General features: G+C 28.0%; 2 protein-coding genes and 1 long non-coding RNA gene across 14 annotated transcripts in view; 2 read left to right on the top strand and 1 right to left on the bottom strand.

The window, feature by feature from the left end:
* The window catches only part of LOC100650027, a 36,736-nt gene extending 28,945 nt beyond the window's left edge, over window positions 1-7,791 (top strand). For all 11 annotated transcript variants that reach the window (XM_048413845.1, XM_048413860.1, XM_048413849.1 and 8 more), the window contains 3 exons: window positions 486-920; window positions 1,869-2,342; window positions 2,496-7,791. In XM_048413845.1, coding sequence (XP_048269802.1) covers window positions 486-920; window positions 1,869-2,342; window positions 2,496-2,567 — 981 coding nt within the window. In that variant the 3' untranslated portion in view covers window positions 2,568-7,791. The remainder of the gene's footprint in view (window positions 1-485; window positions 921-1,868; window positions 2,343-2,495) is intronic.
* Window positions 7,792-12,595: 4,804 nt separating this feature from the next.
* LOC125386769 lies at window positions 12,596-13,063 on the bottom strand. The gene is made up of 2 exons (XR_007227169.1): window positions 12,845-13,063; window positions 12,596-12,772 (listed from the first exon to the last, which is right to left on the bottom strand). It is a non-coding gene; the product is annotated as an uncharacterized LOC125386769 (long non-coding RNA).
* A 386-nt stretch (window positions 13,064-13,449) lies between these two features.
* Window positions 13,450-18,827, top strand: LOC100649915 (CLK4-associating serine/arginine rich protein). Of its 2 annotated transcripts, XM_003393582.4 has the most exons (14): window positions 13,451-13,727; window positions 14,072-14,169; window positions 14,537-14,712; window positions 14,786-15,001; window positions 15,092-15,267; window positions 15,383-15,456; window positions 15,585-15,926; window positions 16,050-16,463; window positions 16,531-16,641; window positions 16,722-16,770; window positions 17,921-17,984; window positions 18,056-18,161; window positions 18,248-18,508; window positions 18,594-18,827. In XM_003393582.4, the coding sequence occupies exons 1-14, from the start codon at window positions 13,596-13,598 to the stop codon at window positions 18,610-18,612; spliced, it is 2,238 nt and encodes a 745-aa protein (XP_003393630.1). In that variant the 5' UTR covers window positions 13,451-13,595; the 3' UTR covers window positions 18,613-18,827. The 2 variants fall into 2 exon arrangements, with proteins under 2 accessions (XP_048269843.1, XP_003393630.1); XM_048413886.1 differs by lacking the exons at window positions 18,248-18,508; window positions 18,594-18,827 and having other exon boundaries at window positions 13,450-13,727; window positions 16,722-16,774.
* Window positions 18,828-19,014: the final 187 nt, after the last annotated feature.

Here is a 19,014-nt window from a genome sequence, read left to right as displayed (position 1 = left end):
GAATAGAAGACATCTTTAGACCAACAAATCCAGAACTACAGCGCGCTTTTTAATTTCATTTATAATTACATTTGATAACTGCCTTTATGAAAGACTTTTTCAAACAGTCGGTTTAAAAACAGATATTATCAGTAGTTACATACATATATTCCCTTTAAATAAAAATTAAAGGTTTATCTGTTTATAAAGAAGAAAGCTATTGATAGTGTAGGTAGTAGCGTAATATAAAAAGTAAGAGTTAGAATCGTCGAATTCCCTCATTTTCATATTCATTTTGCTGCATCTACCCTAGTAATCAGTTGTACAATTGTATAATACTTTCATACTATTCTTGTTTGAATTTCTTCGTTTTAATTTCAAAAGGTTACCACATAAATACTTATCGTTGATTCAGCTTAGAAATTCGTAATTGTTGTCATTGAATCTATTACGTCGACGTAAAATATGCCATTCAAGTATAAAGAAATAAAAATTTGTACGTGCAGGCACCGGATGGCGAAACTCAACCAAGTACAGAAGTTGATTTGTTCATCTCGACGGAAAAGATCATGGTTTTGAATACGGATCTAAAAGAAATCATGATGGATCACGCGTTAAGAACAATATCTTACATAGCAGATATTGGTGATGTAGTGGTGCTAATGGCACGAAGACGATTTGTACCACACGAAATGGAAGAGGCGCCGAAAATCAACAGAACTCCAAAGATGATTTGTCATGTGTTTGAAAGCGAAGAAGCCCGATTTATTGCACAAAGCATCGGACAAGCATTTCAAGTTGCTTACATGGAATTCCTTAAAGCAAATGGAATAGAAGATCATAGTTTCGTAAAAGAAATGGATTATCAGGAAGTACTCAATTCTCAAGAAATATTCGGTGACGAACTACAAATGTTTGCCAAAAAGGAAATGCAAAAAGAGGTAATTCATTAATTTCTATACTATATATAATCTAATAGTACATTCTAATAGTACATTCTGTCTAATAAACTATCAAAAACCACTCTGACGCGAGCGTAATTTCTGATCTGTTAATGTCGTCCAATATCATAAAGGAAATACAGCAACGAACTATATGAACAATACTACGAATAATATTTGCGCCTTTTATAGAAAATGTTTTCTCTCGCGCGAGATAGTTTCCTGATTGTACCTATTCGGAAAGAAGAGTTAAAATGTAGCCATTTTTGAGTATCAGAACATTTCAGAGCATCTCTCAAGGAACAAAAATGTTATTATGGCAAATGTGATAGGAAAGTTGAAAAAAATAAGTGTATAGATGAGAAATGGCAATGGTCAAATTTTTTCATCCGTTACAGTTAATCTTGGTCAGCAGAATTTCTGAAGAATTATTGTGTCGATATAGATGAATAATTATTCTGTAGCTGGATCAGAATTTAAAGAAAATGAAGGCTAAGTGTAAGACGTGGGCAACTTTTGCCATTGCCACTTTTTTATCTTTGCATTCACTCTTTGTCAAGTTTATTGACAAAGTTTATTAACTCAAGAAGTATTTAAAGTCTTCAAACTTAGATCGAACTATTCATTGGCATTTAAAGAAAATGCGAATGATATCGAAACTAAATGTTTCTAAATAGCAAAATAATAAGTGGCACGAACTTCTTAATTGACCTAATATATGTAATGACGAACAAAAGTATTGGCAGAGATCAGTTTTCTTATAAAACCCTGCGTGGGTCCTCCGTCCAATTTATGCATGAAAAATAATTTTCAAGTTGAAATTAACGTTTAGATAGATCATGCTTATCATTTCATAAAAGACTATTCATTAAAGAGGCTAAGTAAAATAGTAATTACTTATGATTTTTTGATTGAGATTAACAAATTTATATCATTGAACATTTACAGGTTGTGGTACCAAAAGCGAAAGGCGAAATTTTAGGTGTAGTAATTGTTGAATCTGGATGGGGTTCTATGCTACCGACAGTTGTAATTGCAAATTTGGCACCAGCTGGAGCGGCTGCTCGTTGCGGACAATTAAATATTGGTGATCAGATAATAGCCATCAATGGTGTTTCATTAGTTGGCTTGCCTCTCTCCACTTGTCAGACTTACATCAAGAATTCAAAAAATCAGACAGTCGTCAAGCTAACTGTCGTTCCGTGCGCGCCAGTAGTCGAGGTCAAAATCAAAAGACCTGACACAAAGTATCAATTAGGATTTAGTGTACAGAATGGAGTAATATGTAGTCTACTAAGAGGCGGTATCGCTGAAAGAGGAGGTGTTCGAGTGGGTCATAGGATTATCGAAATTAACAATCAAAGCGTCGTCGCCGTGCCCCACGAGAAGATCGTCAATCTTCTTGCCACATCCGTCGGCGAAGTATGTATCACCTTTCTCTTTTTTAATTTACTCCTATCCTCAAAGACATTCAGTTTCATAACTTTCAAGTTATTGCAATATATTGGAAGTTACATTTGTATTTAAAATAATTGTTATTGTAATACGCTTCTTACCAATTGTATTTTATTTCAGATATTAATGAAAACGATGCCCACATCGATGTTTAGGCTACTAACTGGCCAGGAATCTCCAGTGTACATATAAGCGTTTGATTGCCTGGCTGATATGCGTAGTGAACAGACAATACATCCGCCATCCACTACCATATTATTCAATACTCTACTCTCTGTACAGATTTATTCTACGCAAATTGCTTTGTGTTTCGATTCTTGTGAAATTCTATTCGTATATTCTCACCAGCTCCTGCTTAGCAAAGCAACAAAATTTACGTAAACACGTTGCGACAAATATTAATATATTGAATATTTACATAAAGCAAAAAAAAAAAATATATATATATATACATAATATATACATAAACATTTTATTTATGAATGAGATTCTCTATGTCTGTTTTCCAGTCTAGTATTCGTACAACTATTAAAAAATAATATCCAGATGCTGAAACTACAACTAATTGTTGCAAACCGAAAATACGTTTGATGAATTTTCATCGATTCTTCCTCACCATTGTCTAATATGTTTTTATTTTCTATCACCTTACAAAATAGTGGAATATTTTATGTATTGGGAAGATTATTTACCATATATGTGGAAAAGGTGTTATTATATATTTATTTTCAAAGACTGCAATGTAAGCAACTTTTGAAGTAAAAAGCAATAATTGTGTTGCTTGGACTTTATATGTATATAAATTTGTATATTCATTCATTGTGTATATTTGTTTCCAACAAGTCTTTACTAAATAATACATTTGTAATGTATATTTATGAGAACATAATTTATTACAAAAAGGAAATGATAAGTAGATTGACATTTATATTTAGAGAAGCTCTCTTTGCGAAACAAATACAGAGAGGAAGACAAAAAATTGAGTAATTAAATTCCATGTATTCAAACACAATGAATACAGAAATGATATATGTTGCGAAATCAGCATCGAGAATCGCATTCCATGCGCGATAAGAAAAGCGAAATATGCAGTGCACACGATTATACATAGCACAAAGCTCTTTACCACCGTTTAGAGCAGGGCTGGAACTCTCTGTACATTACATAGTTAACGACGGAGTATGTTTCTGGAAGGGCCTTCATATATTTTGTTGGCTTCATGTTAAATGACATTGTTTATTTAATCTTTTCTATCCGCGAGTTGCAATTCCTTTAGTTTTTTAATTTTTACTAATATTAAGATCTACTGTCTACTACATAATGTTTCGAATACGACGTGTCGCGATAAATATCACGGTAGTTATACTGAAGAGTACTCCGTATAACATTTCATCACATCAACAAAATTTTTGTTTACAGTGACCTTTTTTAGAACTATATCTTCTTCGATAAAGGGATACTTTTGTTTGTTGTTAACAATTACTTTGATCAAATCGAATTACTAATGCCAAGTATTATTGATACATAGAAAGAAATTTAATATTCAACGTTGTATGAGCATCGAGATGTATTATCGAAAATTCTGTATTTCTTTCTTTGTTAAAAATATTATACCGAACATTATAACGCTAAATATACTTTAACAAGGTGTCTTTCCATAATATTGTATTCTAAATTTAAATTTACTTACGCTTTGATAATTATTGTAAAATAAAAAAACTTCAACAACAAAATTTCACGCCAGGAAATAGAAAAATATTTTTCTGTGTATCGATACCATAATACAGAAAATATGAATAATTATTTTTCGAATTTTACTTCTAAATTTTAAGTTTAAGATTTCGTTTAACAATTGAACATAACACTCTATGAATTGCTATTGAAGTAAATATATGATCAACAAAACAACATCTGTGTAACACAACAACATCAATGTAACATATTGCGTAAAAATGAACGCATTTATTTTTATTACTGATGGATGATGATATTTTAATGTCGTCAGTCGTAACCGACTTACATGGTGCAATATTACTCCATCATTTTTTCACGATTAATGTAATCAAGCGAGAGCAATCTCATTAATTATACAAGCATTTACAGTTATCACGATTGAAACATGATCTTATTAAACTATTTAGAAGATACTCTTTACTTATCGAATACAAATTAACTTAAAAGAAAAAGACGTTTTAATCTCGATTTTATGTAATATTACGACTGAAAAATTACTAACATTTACAAATGGTAACTAAATAATATTAACATGGAGAGGAGTTCTCTTCTATGTAAATACCGCGCATCAGCGCCCATTGAGTTCCATCAATCTTTTGCTGGAAACTTTCTACCCCAACTACCGACAGATACGCGATATGCAAATCTTAAGATTTCTAATGAAAGTTTGATAAAATTTCAATGCCAAAGTACATTAAATAACTATATTAAATATGATATGTCAGATCGCATGATTTTCTTAACTATTTATCATGATATGTACGTAATAATAATTTTCCTTTTTGCGCATATCAAATTTCAATTCATAATAATTTCTGTCTTCTAAATAAACTTTCATAGAATATCAAGCTTAATATTTGTAAAAGATTACAAGTGAAATTACGAAAAAAAAAGTTTAAATTACTTTTTTTCTTTATGTAAACAACAATACCGAATTCATGATAGAGATTCCTCGTTATTTTTTTGTTTTTATATTTTTATTATCTCAAGGAAAATGTCTTCTTTTTTCTGTTGTACAATAGGATTGTGTTTTCTTCATTTTTGCATCTAGTACTACTTTCAGATCCTTTTATTTGCATTTCTATTATTAAGATATTGAGAAATTAAAATAATTCATGTATGTATATAGGTACCTCAAGATTGATTAAAACCTAATATTTGCTTCAAAAAGAGACTTTCTAAATAATATGCCATCGTTTAATAAATTCATAATATAAGAAATACATCAACTGCGACATTTTTTGCATACTATTAATAAAATTCTCGATTAAATTTCCTTTTGATTAGTGTAAGTTAAGTGCAAAATTACGTACTTCTCGCAAAAAGAATTCTTCCAAATTTTTTACCATATTAATGTTTTCTCTTCTCTTTTTGTTTTCTCCTCTTCATAATTATTTGAATTGCAATGATTATACAGCTCTATATTCATAATTTTCGATAGTATACTTTTGCATAACAAAATATTTAAAAAATGATTAAAGCAATCTTATTTTGTTGCATAGCTATTCTGTGTATCCCAAAGATGATACACGTAAAAATCTATATATTTTACAAAATATATATATATATTACAAAATGATGCAACCTTGAAGTATCTATGTTATAGAATACATTTTATTATTTATTGAATCTTTGTTTTATCATGAACAAAAAAAGAAATTCACGATAGAACATCTTTCAAGCGTAGAAAGGAAATCAAAAAGAAAAGCGATTACAAAGGAAAGGGTGAATGTGAGAGAAAGTAATTGAAACGGATAATAATTTCGCCGCTTAAAGAATTATATGATTTTGCAAATCCTATTTAAACCGGTTTGTTGTAATATCAAATAATATGTACAAAAATGTAGTTTATACTAATTTTATTTTGTCTGCATTTAATCAGTGCCATTTATAATGCCCTGGAATTGAACTTTTTTATGTTTTATTACATATACAAAAGTTATGTTTTAGTAAATAAAAATATGCGCATGCTTGTGTAACGGATCTGAGTGGAAAATTCTACCATCTTAATTCTAATAGAATGATTTGACAGTTTTTCGTTGAAACACTATTTCAAATGAATAACAAACAACGTTTTAATTTAAAAATTCAATTCAATATTGTCGAATGCACACAAAAATACAGCACATTTTTAAAGATAGTTATAGGAACATTGCTGCAACCAAAGAGATTATGTTTCTCAACGCATAAAAATTTAATAAATCAAATAAAAATGCTTATATACATATAATGCAACAGTTTTGTGTAAATTTGTTAAAATTTATTTAAATTTAAGTATATGTCTCTATCAAGAAATACAATTCTATCAAACAGTATACTGGTATAAAAAGTTGATTTCTTCCATTTTGTCTAATACCTTATAATTCAGCTCTATAAAGATTCTTCAAAATTACTGTCATCATTTCCGTCAGGAGATATGTTTCATTTGTTAAAGCAAAAGTCTATAATAATAAATCCACATACACCAATGTACACTTTACAGTAAACTGATATAGTTTATATTTCTTATATCACACATATAATATATACATATATATGTATATATACATATTATGTGTGTGCGCGCGCGCGCACGTACGTGCGTGTGTGAAAAAACGCAATGCGAAATTTCATATCTTTTTTTAACAATTGAAATTGCGCGTTTCGGACAAGATATATACATATATAATTATCCGTTTTCTCGGAAACGCGCGATTTCAATCGTAAAAAATATATTAAATTTCGCATTGCGCTTTTTTTCAATTCCTTATTTTATATCGAACGTAAACACATGAATTCATGATAATTTACGATTAATCGAAAACAAGGATAAATGTAAAAGCTTTTTGAAATTTATTTTTTAGAGAAGAAACGCCTTTAAAATAAAATTAGTAATAATAATAATTCCTACAAATAATATATATTTTATTTTTATATAAATTACTTTTAATGGAGAATATTTTCGCAGAATCGTTTATTGTCGTCGAGAACTTCGATTTAAGTTCAACTGTGCATTCATAGTGGACATATTATATAAATAATAATTTTATATTTGTATGTTTATTTCGAAATTATACAATCCTATGTACGATAACAAATCTGGCTTTGATTATTAATATGTGGTTATTTATATATTTCGTATCTCAGTTAAAGTGTTTTACACTTTTTGGAATTGCATTCAAAAAGTTAGAAAGAACTTACAAATATACGCAAATACATTTTGTATAATATAAATCCACTCGATACGTTTCCCAAGAAATACTATTTTTGATCGCAGACGATTAATGCTGCTGTTTATAATCTATTTAATGCAAAATAATTTACATTTATTTATTGACACAATATTATCGTTCAGAAATCATTGTTGCTTTTGCTTCACAAGGATTTTACTGAATATCTGCATAATATAGATATTTTAAATAAATGGAAATCACTTTAGATCTAATACAGTGAACAGAATAGCGATACATATTAGAAATACATGAATTAAAAAAGATGTTAATTATTGCTTCGTTCAGTAAAAACTCACATTGTTCGCACGTTGAATGTTATTTGATTTATACGAGATAGATACATATAAGATGGTTGAAAAAAGTTCATTACGCATAATGTACCAATTCGAAAATAACAAATAATATTTCCTAACAACATTAATGTACTTTGGAATGTTTATTACTTAATAATAAATAATATTTCATTAATATCATTATTATAATACATACGTAATATTTATAACAGTTGCTTCTTTTATATTTTTGATCCTAAATTGTAATTATTCAATCGAAAAGATTATTTATACGATACTTTACACATGCACATTTTATTATTTCTGCTAATGTCCTAACGTATTCTCAATACTTTTTTATACATTTACTATATCTTCAGAAAAGGTTACGTTTCTTACAATATTTTTGCTGGAGAAAACTTATTTCACTTCGTAAATCACGAATGTGTTTTAATTATTCTTTTAATTTATTTTGCATAAATATCAAGACAAGGAACGCTTTGTTCTATAATATGAAGGAAATGATAGAGATAATCAACGTGTCAACAATTACAGTTTCAATATATTGCATTTTTTATAATTATGTTTACTTTCAATCAAACTATCTTTCTATTATATAGATTTAACATACGCGTACTATTATACACGTACTATTTTTCTATATATGCGGTTTTTTCTTTAGATTATTTTATATTTTCTTGCCATAATAATTTATATTTAATTATGCATGTCGTGCAGATACGTTGTTTTATTGCTATTTTAAAACAGTCCTTTTTCACCTCATATTTTACGATTAGATATAATAACGATATAAATTTTATACCATGAAGGATTTATTTATGCATTTAATCCTTATGGGTGCTTTCATAGAATTATAGAAAAAGCAAGCCTTAAATAAATTTCGAAAGTTTATATTCGATTGTAAAAGACGTAAGCAGCGTGTTGCACATCGCATATCACATTAAATGTATACACACATATAATATCAAACAACGCGCGTTTCCCTTCGTCAAAAAATCCAGTCAAACTCTTTCAAACGTTTATGTTCATAAAATGAACACAATCGTTTACATATAGTATTATGTACTTCATTTTTATTCTCTTGCTTAGATGCCATTCATAAAATATCTACTCTAAGTAAACTCTAAATAAATTTCTTTCGGATCTTTGGTACTTTTCTGTCATTTTATAATTTACATTTTAATTATTTGAAAATATAAAAGATCTTACATCATTTAATTTTGTTACTTTTAACCGAAAGCTTTTTCGTTACTTATGAAGTATTTAATATCATTTTTTTATCTGCAAATTTATCGTATGAACACGTATATTTCTAAAACATACCATAAAATAGCGCCTTATACAAAGTGTTGTACGTACATCGACGAAGTTTTCGGGAAAAAGGGAAACGATAAAATGTTCTTTTCAGTTATGTGGAGTTACTGTGCCCGGAAACGTTGACACAAATTTAGAATACAAATGTCCTATGTATAAAAAAGAAATGAATTTTGGCATGGAAATTTTTATCCATATATTTGGTAAACAAAGGAATGATACGAATAAAATATATGGGATCAAACATGTTTATATTGGGTGGCCGAAATTTATCTAGTCATTACGCTAATTGTAAGAGTAAGATAAAACATGCATATGTACGTGTATACATATGTACGCATATAAATACGTATATATGCGGAAATCGATACAAATATAAATATAAATATAAAAATAAATGCAAATATAAATATGAATACAAATATAAATACATACATATATATGTGTGTGTGTGTATATAGATAGATAGATAGATAGATAGATATAAAGATAAAAATAAAATAAAATATACAGCCACCGTGAACCACGCTGACTGAATGTGTCTGTTTAGCCATATTTTAATAACATTCGCAAAATAACATTATTGTCGATCTGACCTTGCGTGGTTGTTGATAGAGCATTTTTTTTTTTTTTTTTTTTTTTTTTTTTTTAGCAGTGGAGTTAATGAAGTTTCTATTAGTTGAATGTATCCCTGCATTTACTTTTGTTATGCGTTGAAAAGTTGTAAAGCATATTCATAAAGAAAATTCTAAAAGCGTAATATCAATACAAAATATCACATTTCATTGCATAACATGTGTTAAACGTATAAGAAACATACGCGGTATTGAAAATGTTATAGCATACTGTTAATCGCAGAATATATTTAACATAATTACTTAAAAAAAAAAAAATTTTTTAAAGAATTATATCAACGCAAAGAACTGTTATAAATTAGAAAATTAAACTATACGGAATTTCTTATGACTGCTTGTGCAGTAAAGACTACAGACATATACATATGCATATATAAATATATAGGTATACATATAGTATATATATATATACTATATATATATACTATATATATACTATATATATATATATATATATGTATGTATGTATGTATGTATGTATGAAACCGCAAAGATTTGCAACGCGAGTTACTAGGCATACATATTACTCTAATGTACACGTGAAAGTAATCGCTTCTCGACAAATTGTTTAAAGAGCTTAGATACATTGAATCGAATAATTCGTATAAAAAAAAAAATTCAATGAAAATTCAACAGATTGTCTTTTTATTATGCTTTTTTCATTCATCATAAATGAAGAGTTTCGACGATTTAAAATTTAAATAGATTGTTATGCAAATAAACTTACGTATGTAGAACATATTCCAATAAAAATGCTCATACTATAGCAAATAATAAACATTCATGTGTTCGAAAAACAAACAGTTTATATTCGAAAGAATTGAAAAAAATATTTTTAATTCACAATAAATAATGTGATGATGTCCGAAAATTACTTGTATTGTCAAAAAAAAAAAAAAGAAGAAAAAGGAAGAAAGAAACGCGTTGAAGAACGAAAATAAATAACAGATAAATAATTTATAGATTTTATATAAAATTAAAGACTTAAATTTTTGTCGAAAATATCCGTAAATGAAAAGTAAAAGGTAAAAAAGAAAACAACGAGTTTTTATTTACCGAAATATAGTTAGATCTTATCGGCTAATATTACACATGTAAAAGGTGTTATGGTTAATAATTATATCATGGAAAACGTAAATTACAAACATGTGAAATAAAAGTTCATGTTTATTAATTTTTGATTCGTTATTTGAACGTAATTAGATTTTATTGTATTCCTTTTCTTTATATCAATAAAGAACAGATGATAAGCCTGACGCATCAATTTCAGCTGAATTAAACGAGCATACATATACATTTAAATATATTAATGTTTCATTAAAGCAGTTTAATGTTAATATTGAAACAGAAGAAACGTATAAATTGTCATAAAAATAGCCAATTTAGGTTAGTATAAATATACTTTTGATGTAAGTTAATATTAATTTTAAGGGAAGTTTTGTACAGAAAGGGGAAAGTCAATTTTGAAAGAGGAAATGTTAATTTAATAATGATCACTAATGGGGTAAAGTCAGTGCAAACGATAGACACAACATTACCTTAAACAAATCGTATTGGTAAGATAATTTAAACACAACCATTTGTAATGTCGATACGATAAGTGATAAAATATATCTTATACATAAATAGAGCTTGCGCTATAGCTTCATCAGTCATGAAACATGCTACAAAATATTATGGCTGTCTTTATCAATGTTTGTGGATGTATTATAAGTTATAAATTATAAGTAAGCTATTAAATGTGTACATCGTAATATTATACTAGTCCATATTAAGATAATAAAATGTAATTTTGAATTCAAATCCTAAATGTATCTTGATCGTTATATTATATGTTTATATCTTGTTTCTTATTAATTTCGTACTTCATACCAATTAAAAAGACACTTTTGAATAATTGGGAATATGCAAAATATTTCAATTTCTTTTTCTCAAAATAACAAAAGCATATTGCTATATTCTTATGAGTGAAAATAAGAAAAATATGTCATATAAACATATGTAGATTATAGATTCATACCATGAAATATGGACGTGCATTTATGATTCACCTTGTATATGTATACAGTGTTCATCGTAACAGTCACCACGATTTTTCAATTCCCTTCATTAATCTGATAAAGAACTGTTTTAAATAAAAATAAGTCAAATAAGTTTCGATAACAAATTGCAATAATAGAAATAGCTAAAAAGGTTTTTATTCAATAAAAAATGAAATCCACTATAACGTGCTTAAATGACACTAGATATACATACATATGATTGTTTTTGTTCATTGTGATAAATTCATCGGTGTCATGCACATTTGCTTTCTTTCAATAAGATGTTAAGAAAGTCAGCCTATTAAATTCCCTTATTAACACGTAAATTAAACAGAAAATTATCCAGTAATACCTTCTAGCTAAATGTAAATCTACTTGTTCTTGTCACGATAAATGCATTCTGAACTTATTAATATTAGAACATCTACCTATTATAGCAACAATATCATTTTTCGATTTCCAGAAAGATTGATGTGGTGAGAGTAGAAGAGATACATGCGATGCAGTAGATACATGTGTACTTACATATGTACATGAATACTTACAAGGAAACTTACATTATATTTTAATAATTTTCTTAAGAAGTTAGTGAAGAAAAGTAAATATGCATGACATCGTTGAATTTGTCTCGATACATGCCACCTTTAATACTCGATAAGAAAAATTATATGATACCATTTAGAAATGTTAAAGTGACCTGGAATTTTTATTGAATAAAAATATTTGTTTGATAGTGTTTACTGCAATTGCTACCATCTAAGTACTGACTAACTTTTACCCAAAATATTTTTTCATCAGATTAGCAAAAAAAGCTAAAATGTCGTAGCAAACGTTACAATAAATACCCTGTACTGTAAATGTAAGGTAAATAAGATTTCATCGCCAATTTTTAAATAATTTGAATATAATATCTATCTAAATAAATTAGAGCAGGAGAATACTGTAATGACCCGAATAATCACGGTATTTTCGGAAATTCTTCCAGGCAAGCAACTCAACTAAATCTATTTATTACTCATTACAGTTAATAGGCTATACATATAAGTATGTATGTAGAAGTGAGTGAGCAACAACTTTTAGCGATATTCATCAACCCATTTCTTGTACACTTTTCCTCCAAATGTGCGTTACAGAAAAATAAAAAAAAGGATTGAAATTGCTGAATTGCTAAAATCAAATAACTTAAAAGTAAAATAATATACTAAACAGTTGCGATAAAAGAAGTTATAAATTTCATACCTTACGTAAAAACTAACTTTCAGAATAAATGAAAATCTCTTCTATGCGAACGCCTGTTTTCGTATGAAGTTTAAAGTACTAAAATTACCATTACATCATTTCATTCGAATATTATAAGGAAAAAGACTTTTTTTGTTTTTAAATGAGTTTGAAAATTTAAATTTTGATCAATCTGTCATAGCAAATATGTACTTCACTATGCACAGTTCAGACGTTTCTTGGTATGTATCTCATGTATTATACATATATACTGCTTTACTATTATATTACTATGTTTTACATATATATATATTTTTATATTTATATATGCATCATTATTATATACAGTATATTATATACATATAATAGTTCAATATAATAAAATAGATTTATAATAATATAATCCAATGCTTGTAAGATTTTAATTTAAATTAAGACTTTAACATATTATGTAATTAAAATTTGTATCGTAGGCATTGGATTTGTAGCATTGGCTGCGGTTGCATTTTAAGAAGAGCAACCACATATAATGAAAACAGTCACAGTACAAAGAGATTTTAGCTGATCTCCAACCTATCACCAATGTGATAACGTAGAATCGCCTCTCTAGTAGAATCATATTTTCTGGATAAAGAATAGCGCTCGTAAAATGCAATATGTCCACCTCTCAGGGGAAGAGTCTAATTAATAACTTTTTGGATTCCTTATATAAAAGTGTTAACATGAAAGTTCCTTTTTAATTTAGTGATTTGTGAATTATTTGATATGTACAATGAGTTTTTCCGTAAAAAAGACAGGTGGTAGAATGTGGCATGAAGCACGAAAACAGGAAAAGAAAATTCGTGGAATGCTGGTAGATTATCGTCGTAGAGCTGAACGTCGACGAGACTATTATGAAAAAATTGTAAGAAAACAAATTAAATAATGATTTTTATGTAAATTTCATTGAAATTATAAAACTTAACATTATTCCTCTTGTCATGAGACCAAAATTTTTATTTTCCTTTTATTATTAAGTTAACCTTAAACTCATTCCTAAGTCTATTATAGATACGTTATATCTGTTCTATAATTATTAATAGTCGCTTAAAGATATAAATTCAGGAAATTACATATTTCACTTTCACATCGAGTTCATATCATTTCACATCGCGCAATTATATGCATGTATACATTATACATTATAATATACATGTCATACATAAAATATGTTCCATTTTATTATGCACACATTAAAATTTTTTTTAGAAATCAGATCCTACTCAATTTTTACAACTTCATGGAAGACCTTGCAAAATACATTTGGATCCAGCAATTGCTACTGCTGGCGACAGTCCTGCAAATATGTAAGTCTTTGTGTTACTAATCTCTTATTACACCTGTTGTCAAAACATCATTTCATCTTATAAATAAATTTTAATGCATATAATTGTTTAATTGTTAATATCATCATTCGTATATTTTCATGCATATGTGTTATTATATATATAAAATTGTGATATATTTTGGCATGAAAATTAGATTTAATATGTAACATTTTCATATTATACATGAATATAGGAATTATACATGAAAAAATATTTTATCTACTAAACAGAATAATTAATTGAATATTTAATGAATTATGTTAAAAAACAGAATACTTGAAAATTTTATCATATAGCAAAATATAAATAAATAACTCTGTCTGCAAAATATATGTTATATTGATAGGATGCCCTGGCAAGGAAATGAAGACAATCTTATTGACCGATTTGATGTACGTGCTCATCTTGATTGGATACCAGAAGCACCAGATTCTATTGATGTAGATATTGCTCTCACTAGTGAAGACAGACATATCAATTATGAACGTTATCGTATTATTGTTCAAAACGAATTTTTAGGAGGTGGGAGATTTATTTAAAATCTACATTTTATTTTTATTTAAAATTATTTGATAAATAATAGTCTTCAATGTAGTAACGGAAGAAAAATTTTTACACCAAATACATTTGGAAGAACAATTTGGTTCATCAACAAAGTTAGATTCCGCTAGGGATAAGAAGAAATCATGTAATAGTGTCGCGATTGGATATAATTATGAAACAGAAGAACCAATAACTGAAACAGTAAAATCATTGGATACTGTTATATCTGATGAAAAAGCAGATGATGAAGACAGTGATATAGATCTAGGTATAACTTATATTCCATAAATAGTTATTATAGTATTATAGTATATAGTATTTGTCTTATATATTATAAACATTTAATTTTTCTTTCTAGATATTTGTGTAGATGTATCTCAAATAGAGCCATCACAAGCGCATGAAATGAACTTAGTAGCTCAAAAATATGGGCTTTTAGGCGCTGATTATTTTAGTTTTTTAACACAAGATTTTGAAGAAGCTGAAACATTGAGACAAGCACGTAAACAAGAAGAAGAAAAAGCTATGTACTCGGTAAAATATAAAATTAAATTAAATATATTTTTTGATAATATAACATGACTAAAGTTATTAATTACATATTACTAATTATATTATTATATATACATTTAATTAATTCACATTACAGGGTAGAAGATCACGTAGAGAAAGACGCGCATTTAGAGAAAAAAAGATGATTGGACGAGTTATGAGTCCACCTAGGTAATCACTTTTATATTATAATATTAATACACTTATTACTATAGTAATAAATTTATTAATTAAGTACTTAATTAGTTAGTCCTTATTAAAAGAAATATATTTATAATATTTTACATTTTGCTTATTAGTTATGCAGCAAGGGAAAGTCCTGAATACAATCCCTATAGAAAATCTTCATCCAAATCTCGCTCGAGATCTGTTTCGCCTATAAACACTGGACAAATAACTTATATTACAAGTTTTGGCGGTGAAGAAGAGACTCATGGAAGTTCGTCTCATGTCACTTCATCCAACTCGAAAAAAGTCAATTACTCTCATCTTAGACGTAGAAGATCAGACAGTCCAACACTTAATGAACGTACAATTAATAGAAAACTTTCAAAATCAAGATCTAGGAGTTGCTCTCGATCTGTTAATAAATCTAAATCGTACAGAAACCGTGATAGGAAACGAAGTGCGTCGAGGACCAGGTACGTTCATCGATATTTACATACATATAAGGATATTTGTATATATAATGTATAAATATGTATATGTATATTTTTTATATTATATATATTTACTTATGCTACTAATTGATATATAATTTTTAGATCAAGAAGAACACGTTCGAGACATAGAAAAATCACAAGATCGCGAACAAGAAGTCGTTCAAGACGATCACGAACTCGAAGTGAATCTAGATCTCGATATAGGAGTTTTACTAGGTCTCGTTCGCGCACCATTTCAAGGTCTAGATCTAGATCCCGCTCTCGTCCAAAAAGATCTAGAAGTTCATCTTCGAGCAGTATATCTAGATCAAAATCAAGATCGAGATCAAGATCTAAATCACATAACAGAAGTCACTCAAGAGATAGTTATCGTCGAAGACATTATTCTCCATCGAAATCAGTATCTAAATCTCGATCCAGAACTAAATCTCAATCTAGATCTAGATCAAGATCAAGAAGTCAATCCAGATGCAAACGATCTCGTAGTGTCGAAAATAAAGTGCCAGCACTGCCAAGGTAGGATATATATTGTAATAAATATGAAACTTTTGGTATGTTTATTACTTTTTAATTATGATATTAGATATTACGGTCGACGTGGGAAATCATCAAGTTTGGAATTAGAATTATCAGATAACGAAGAAAAAGTCTCTCCGGCAGCATCGAAACTAACGGTTACTAATATCACGAACATGTAAATTTAATATTAATTATATTACGCTACAAATTTAAAACAAGCTTTAAGGAGTCTTTTAATTAATTTAAATATTTCAGGAACAAGCCAAAAGCAGGGTTAAGTACAAATTCTGGTGGCGGACACAAAGTCAGTAAGAACCATAACGCTTACTTAGTCACTTAAAGCACAGAGAATAAAAGACAGTATATACTCTTTATATAACTACCCTCTCGACGAAGAACTTCAACAAGTGCTACTTGTTTTCATTCTGTTGGATAATACAAGGCGTTTAAATCACGTTCTTTATATTTCACATTTAATTAATTCATTTCGGGTTCTTAATACATGTCCAGTAGGAGAAAGACACGAAGAATTTGATTTAATAGCTCTATTAATGAAGTTTCTCAGAAATTTTTTCTGTGAAATTTTCATTTTTATTATTGACGTTATCAGAATGAAAACATTAAATTTTTTATGGTTTAATATATTTGTTTCGTAGACGTAGTAATACAAAAGAGTCTTCAGTATAGGATATATTTGATACCAATATCTTAATATGTAATAGCATAATAAATTTTTTAAAATTTTAATATAACCTTCACTATATATGTAATATATCTTAAACTTATACAAAATATGGAACTTCATACTATTTAATAGCATTTACAGAGTGTTTGAAAAACCATTCAATATTTCTATGTTACATAGGACACATCATACTGATTAAAATAAATTTGGTAAATATAGGTTGAAAGCTCAATCGTTTCCGAGAAAAAATACTCTTTTATGTTAGCATAAAGATAAATGACAGAAGAATTACGTAACCGAATCTGGTGTACTTGTCGGATAATTCGATAGCGATCTGGAATTTTTAAGAGAAAGCTTGCCACTCTACAAGAGAAATTGCCAATTGTTTATAGAAATTGAAGGAAAACATGTGGAACGCCCCCTATAAATATTAAGAAGCCAATATTCATCTTTCGAACTATATTTACTAAGATTATTTTACTCAGTATGGTGTATCCTATGTACCACATATATATTGAATAGTTTTTCTGAACATCCTATATATAAATATAAGATTTCTTCGAAATTTTCATTTATTTAAAATCATTAATGAACTATTTGTACCAAAAAGTTTAAATATTTCGAATAAAAGAAAAAATGTGTAACAGGTAATATTCTTTGATGTCACAAAATTTATATTAAAATTTTAAAAATACTTTATACTTTGCTATACATATCAGAAAAAAATTGTAGTAATTGTAAACAGACTTTTAAGAGTTACATTTTTCAGTCACTGAAGATCACACCCCAGGAACGGCTTAAGAAGAAGATGCAAGCTTTATTAAATAGACAGTGTAAGTAAAATTTATAAAAGCTTCTATAACAAACGTAGTTTTAGTACAATATAATTATATTTATATTTTAGATAAAGCTGATAAAAAAGCCGAGCAACTTAGAATTGAAAAAATGGAACAACAAAGGCAAGATCGAGAAGATGAAATTCGAGAAATGTCTTTGAAGTTACGTAGAAAGTATGCTATTATCTCTATTCTATACATTCTTTATATTTAATTTAATATTACTTATCTTCTATCATTATTATTTTAACAATTTTTAGACAAAGAGAACGAAGACATCGGTATGAAGGTCATAGCTCTGATTCACATTCCTCTGTATCGCGTACGCCAAGCCCTGGTCGTAGTCCACGAATTGTCCGTCGAGAAAGGAAAGATAGGGATGTGAGGGATTTCGAACACGATCGTGAACGGGAAAGAGATAGAGAACGAGACAGACGAGATGATCGAGAAAAGTTTAGAAGTGAATCTCGTAGGAGATACAGAGATTCTCCACTTCGTTCTTTAAGTCCAAGAAATAGCCGGTAAAATTGCAAATGCTCTTTATAGTACATTGAATTAAAATTAAGATGATGTTCCAATACGTTTCATTAACGTTTATTCTTTTAGGGGCCTAGTCGATTATTGACGAGAAAGCATGCGGTTAATCTTCCATTTGATGGGCTTAAAATTTTATTAGATACTTCCTGTATTGCATTCCTTTCATAAAATGCTACATATGCTCTAAGAAATGCGATAAAGAAAGATACAAAACATATGATATAACTATAATTTACAATTATCCTTCAATTAATTAATATTGTTTAATCTTATATTATAAAAATAAATACAGTTGTTTATTTATATCTTATTATTATCATTATTATTCAACAGGAACTTTATATCTCTCTGTTACAACTAAATATTATTATCTAAAGTAATAATTTCAATATGTTTCAATTTCATTTATATAACTTTGATTTTAAAATGTTTGCCACTTTTTAAACATTTATATTATGAAACTACTTCAGCATATAAAGTATTTTAATAA

The sequence above is a fragment of the Bombus terrestris genome, chromosome 2 (genome assembly GCF_910591885.1).
Source record: "Bombus terrestris chromosome 2, iyBomTerr1.2, whole genome shotgun sequence".
Lineage (NCBI taxonomy): Eukaryota > Metazoa > Arthropoda > Insecta > Hymenoptera > Apidae > Bombus > Bombus terrestris.
The sequence above is the reverse complement of the archived record's forward strand: the minus strand, read 5'-3'. Positions and strand labels throughout refer to the sequence as shown.

What these genes read in the sequence shown, in the direction of transcription:
- LOC100649915 (XM_003393582.4), top strand. Translation starts at nt 13,596, where the DNA reads ATGAGTTTTTCCGTAAAAAAGACAGGTGGTAGAATGTGGCATGAAGCA. An exon ending in CGAGTTATGAGTCCACCTAG is followed by an intron (nt 15,457 to 15,584) that starts GTAATCACTTTT and finishes TTTGCTTATTAG; the next exon opens with TTATGCAGCAAGGGAAAGTC. An exon ending in GTTACTAATATCACGAACAT is followed by an intron (nt 16,642 to 16,721) that starts GTAAATTTAATA and finishes TAAATATTTCAG; the next exon opens with GAACAAGCCAAAAGCAGGGT.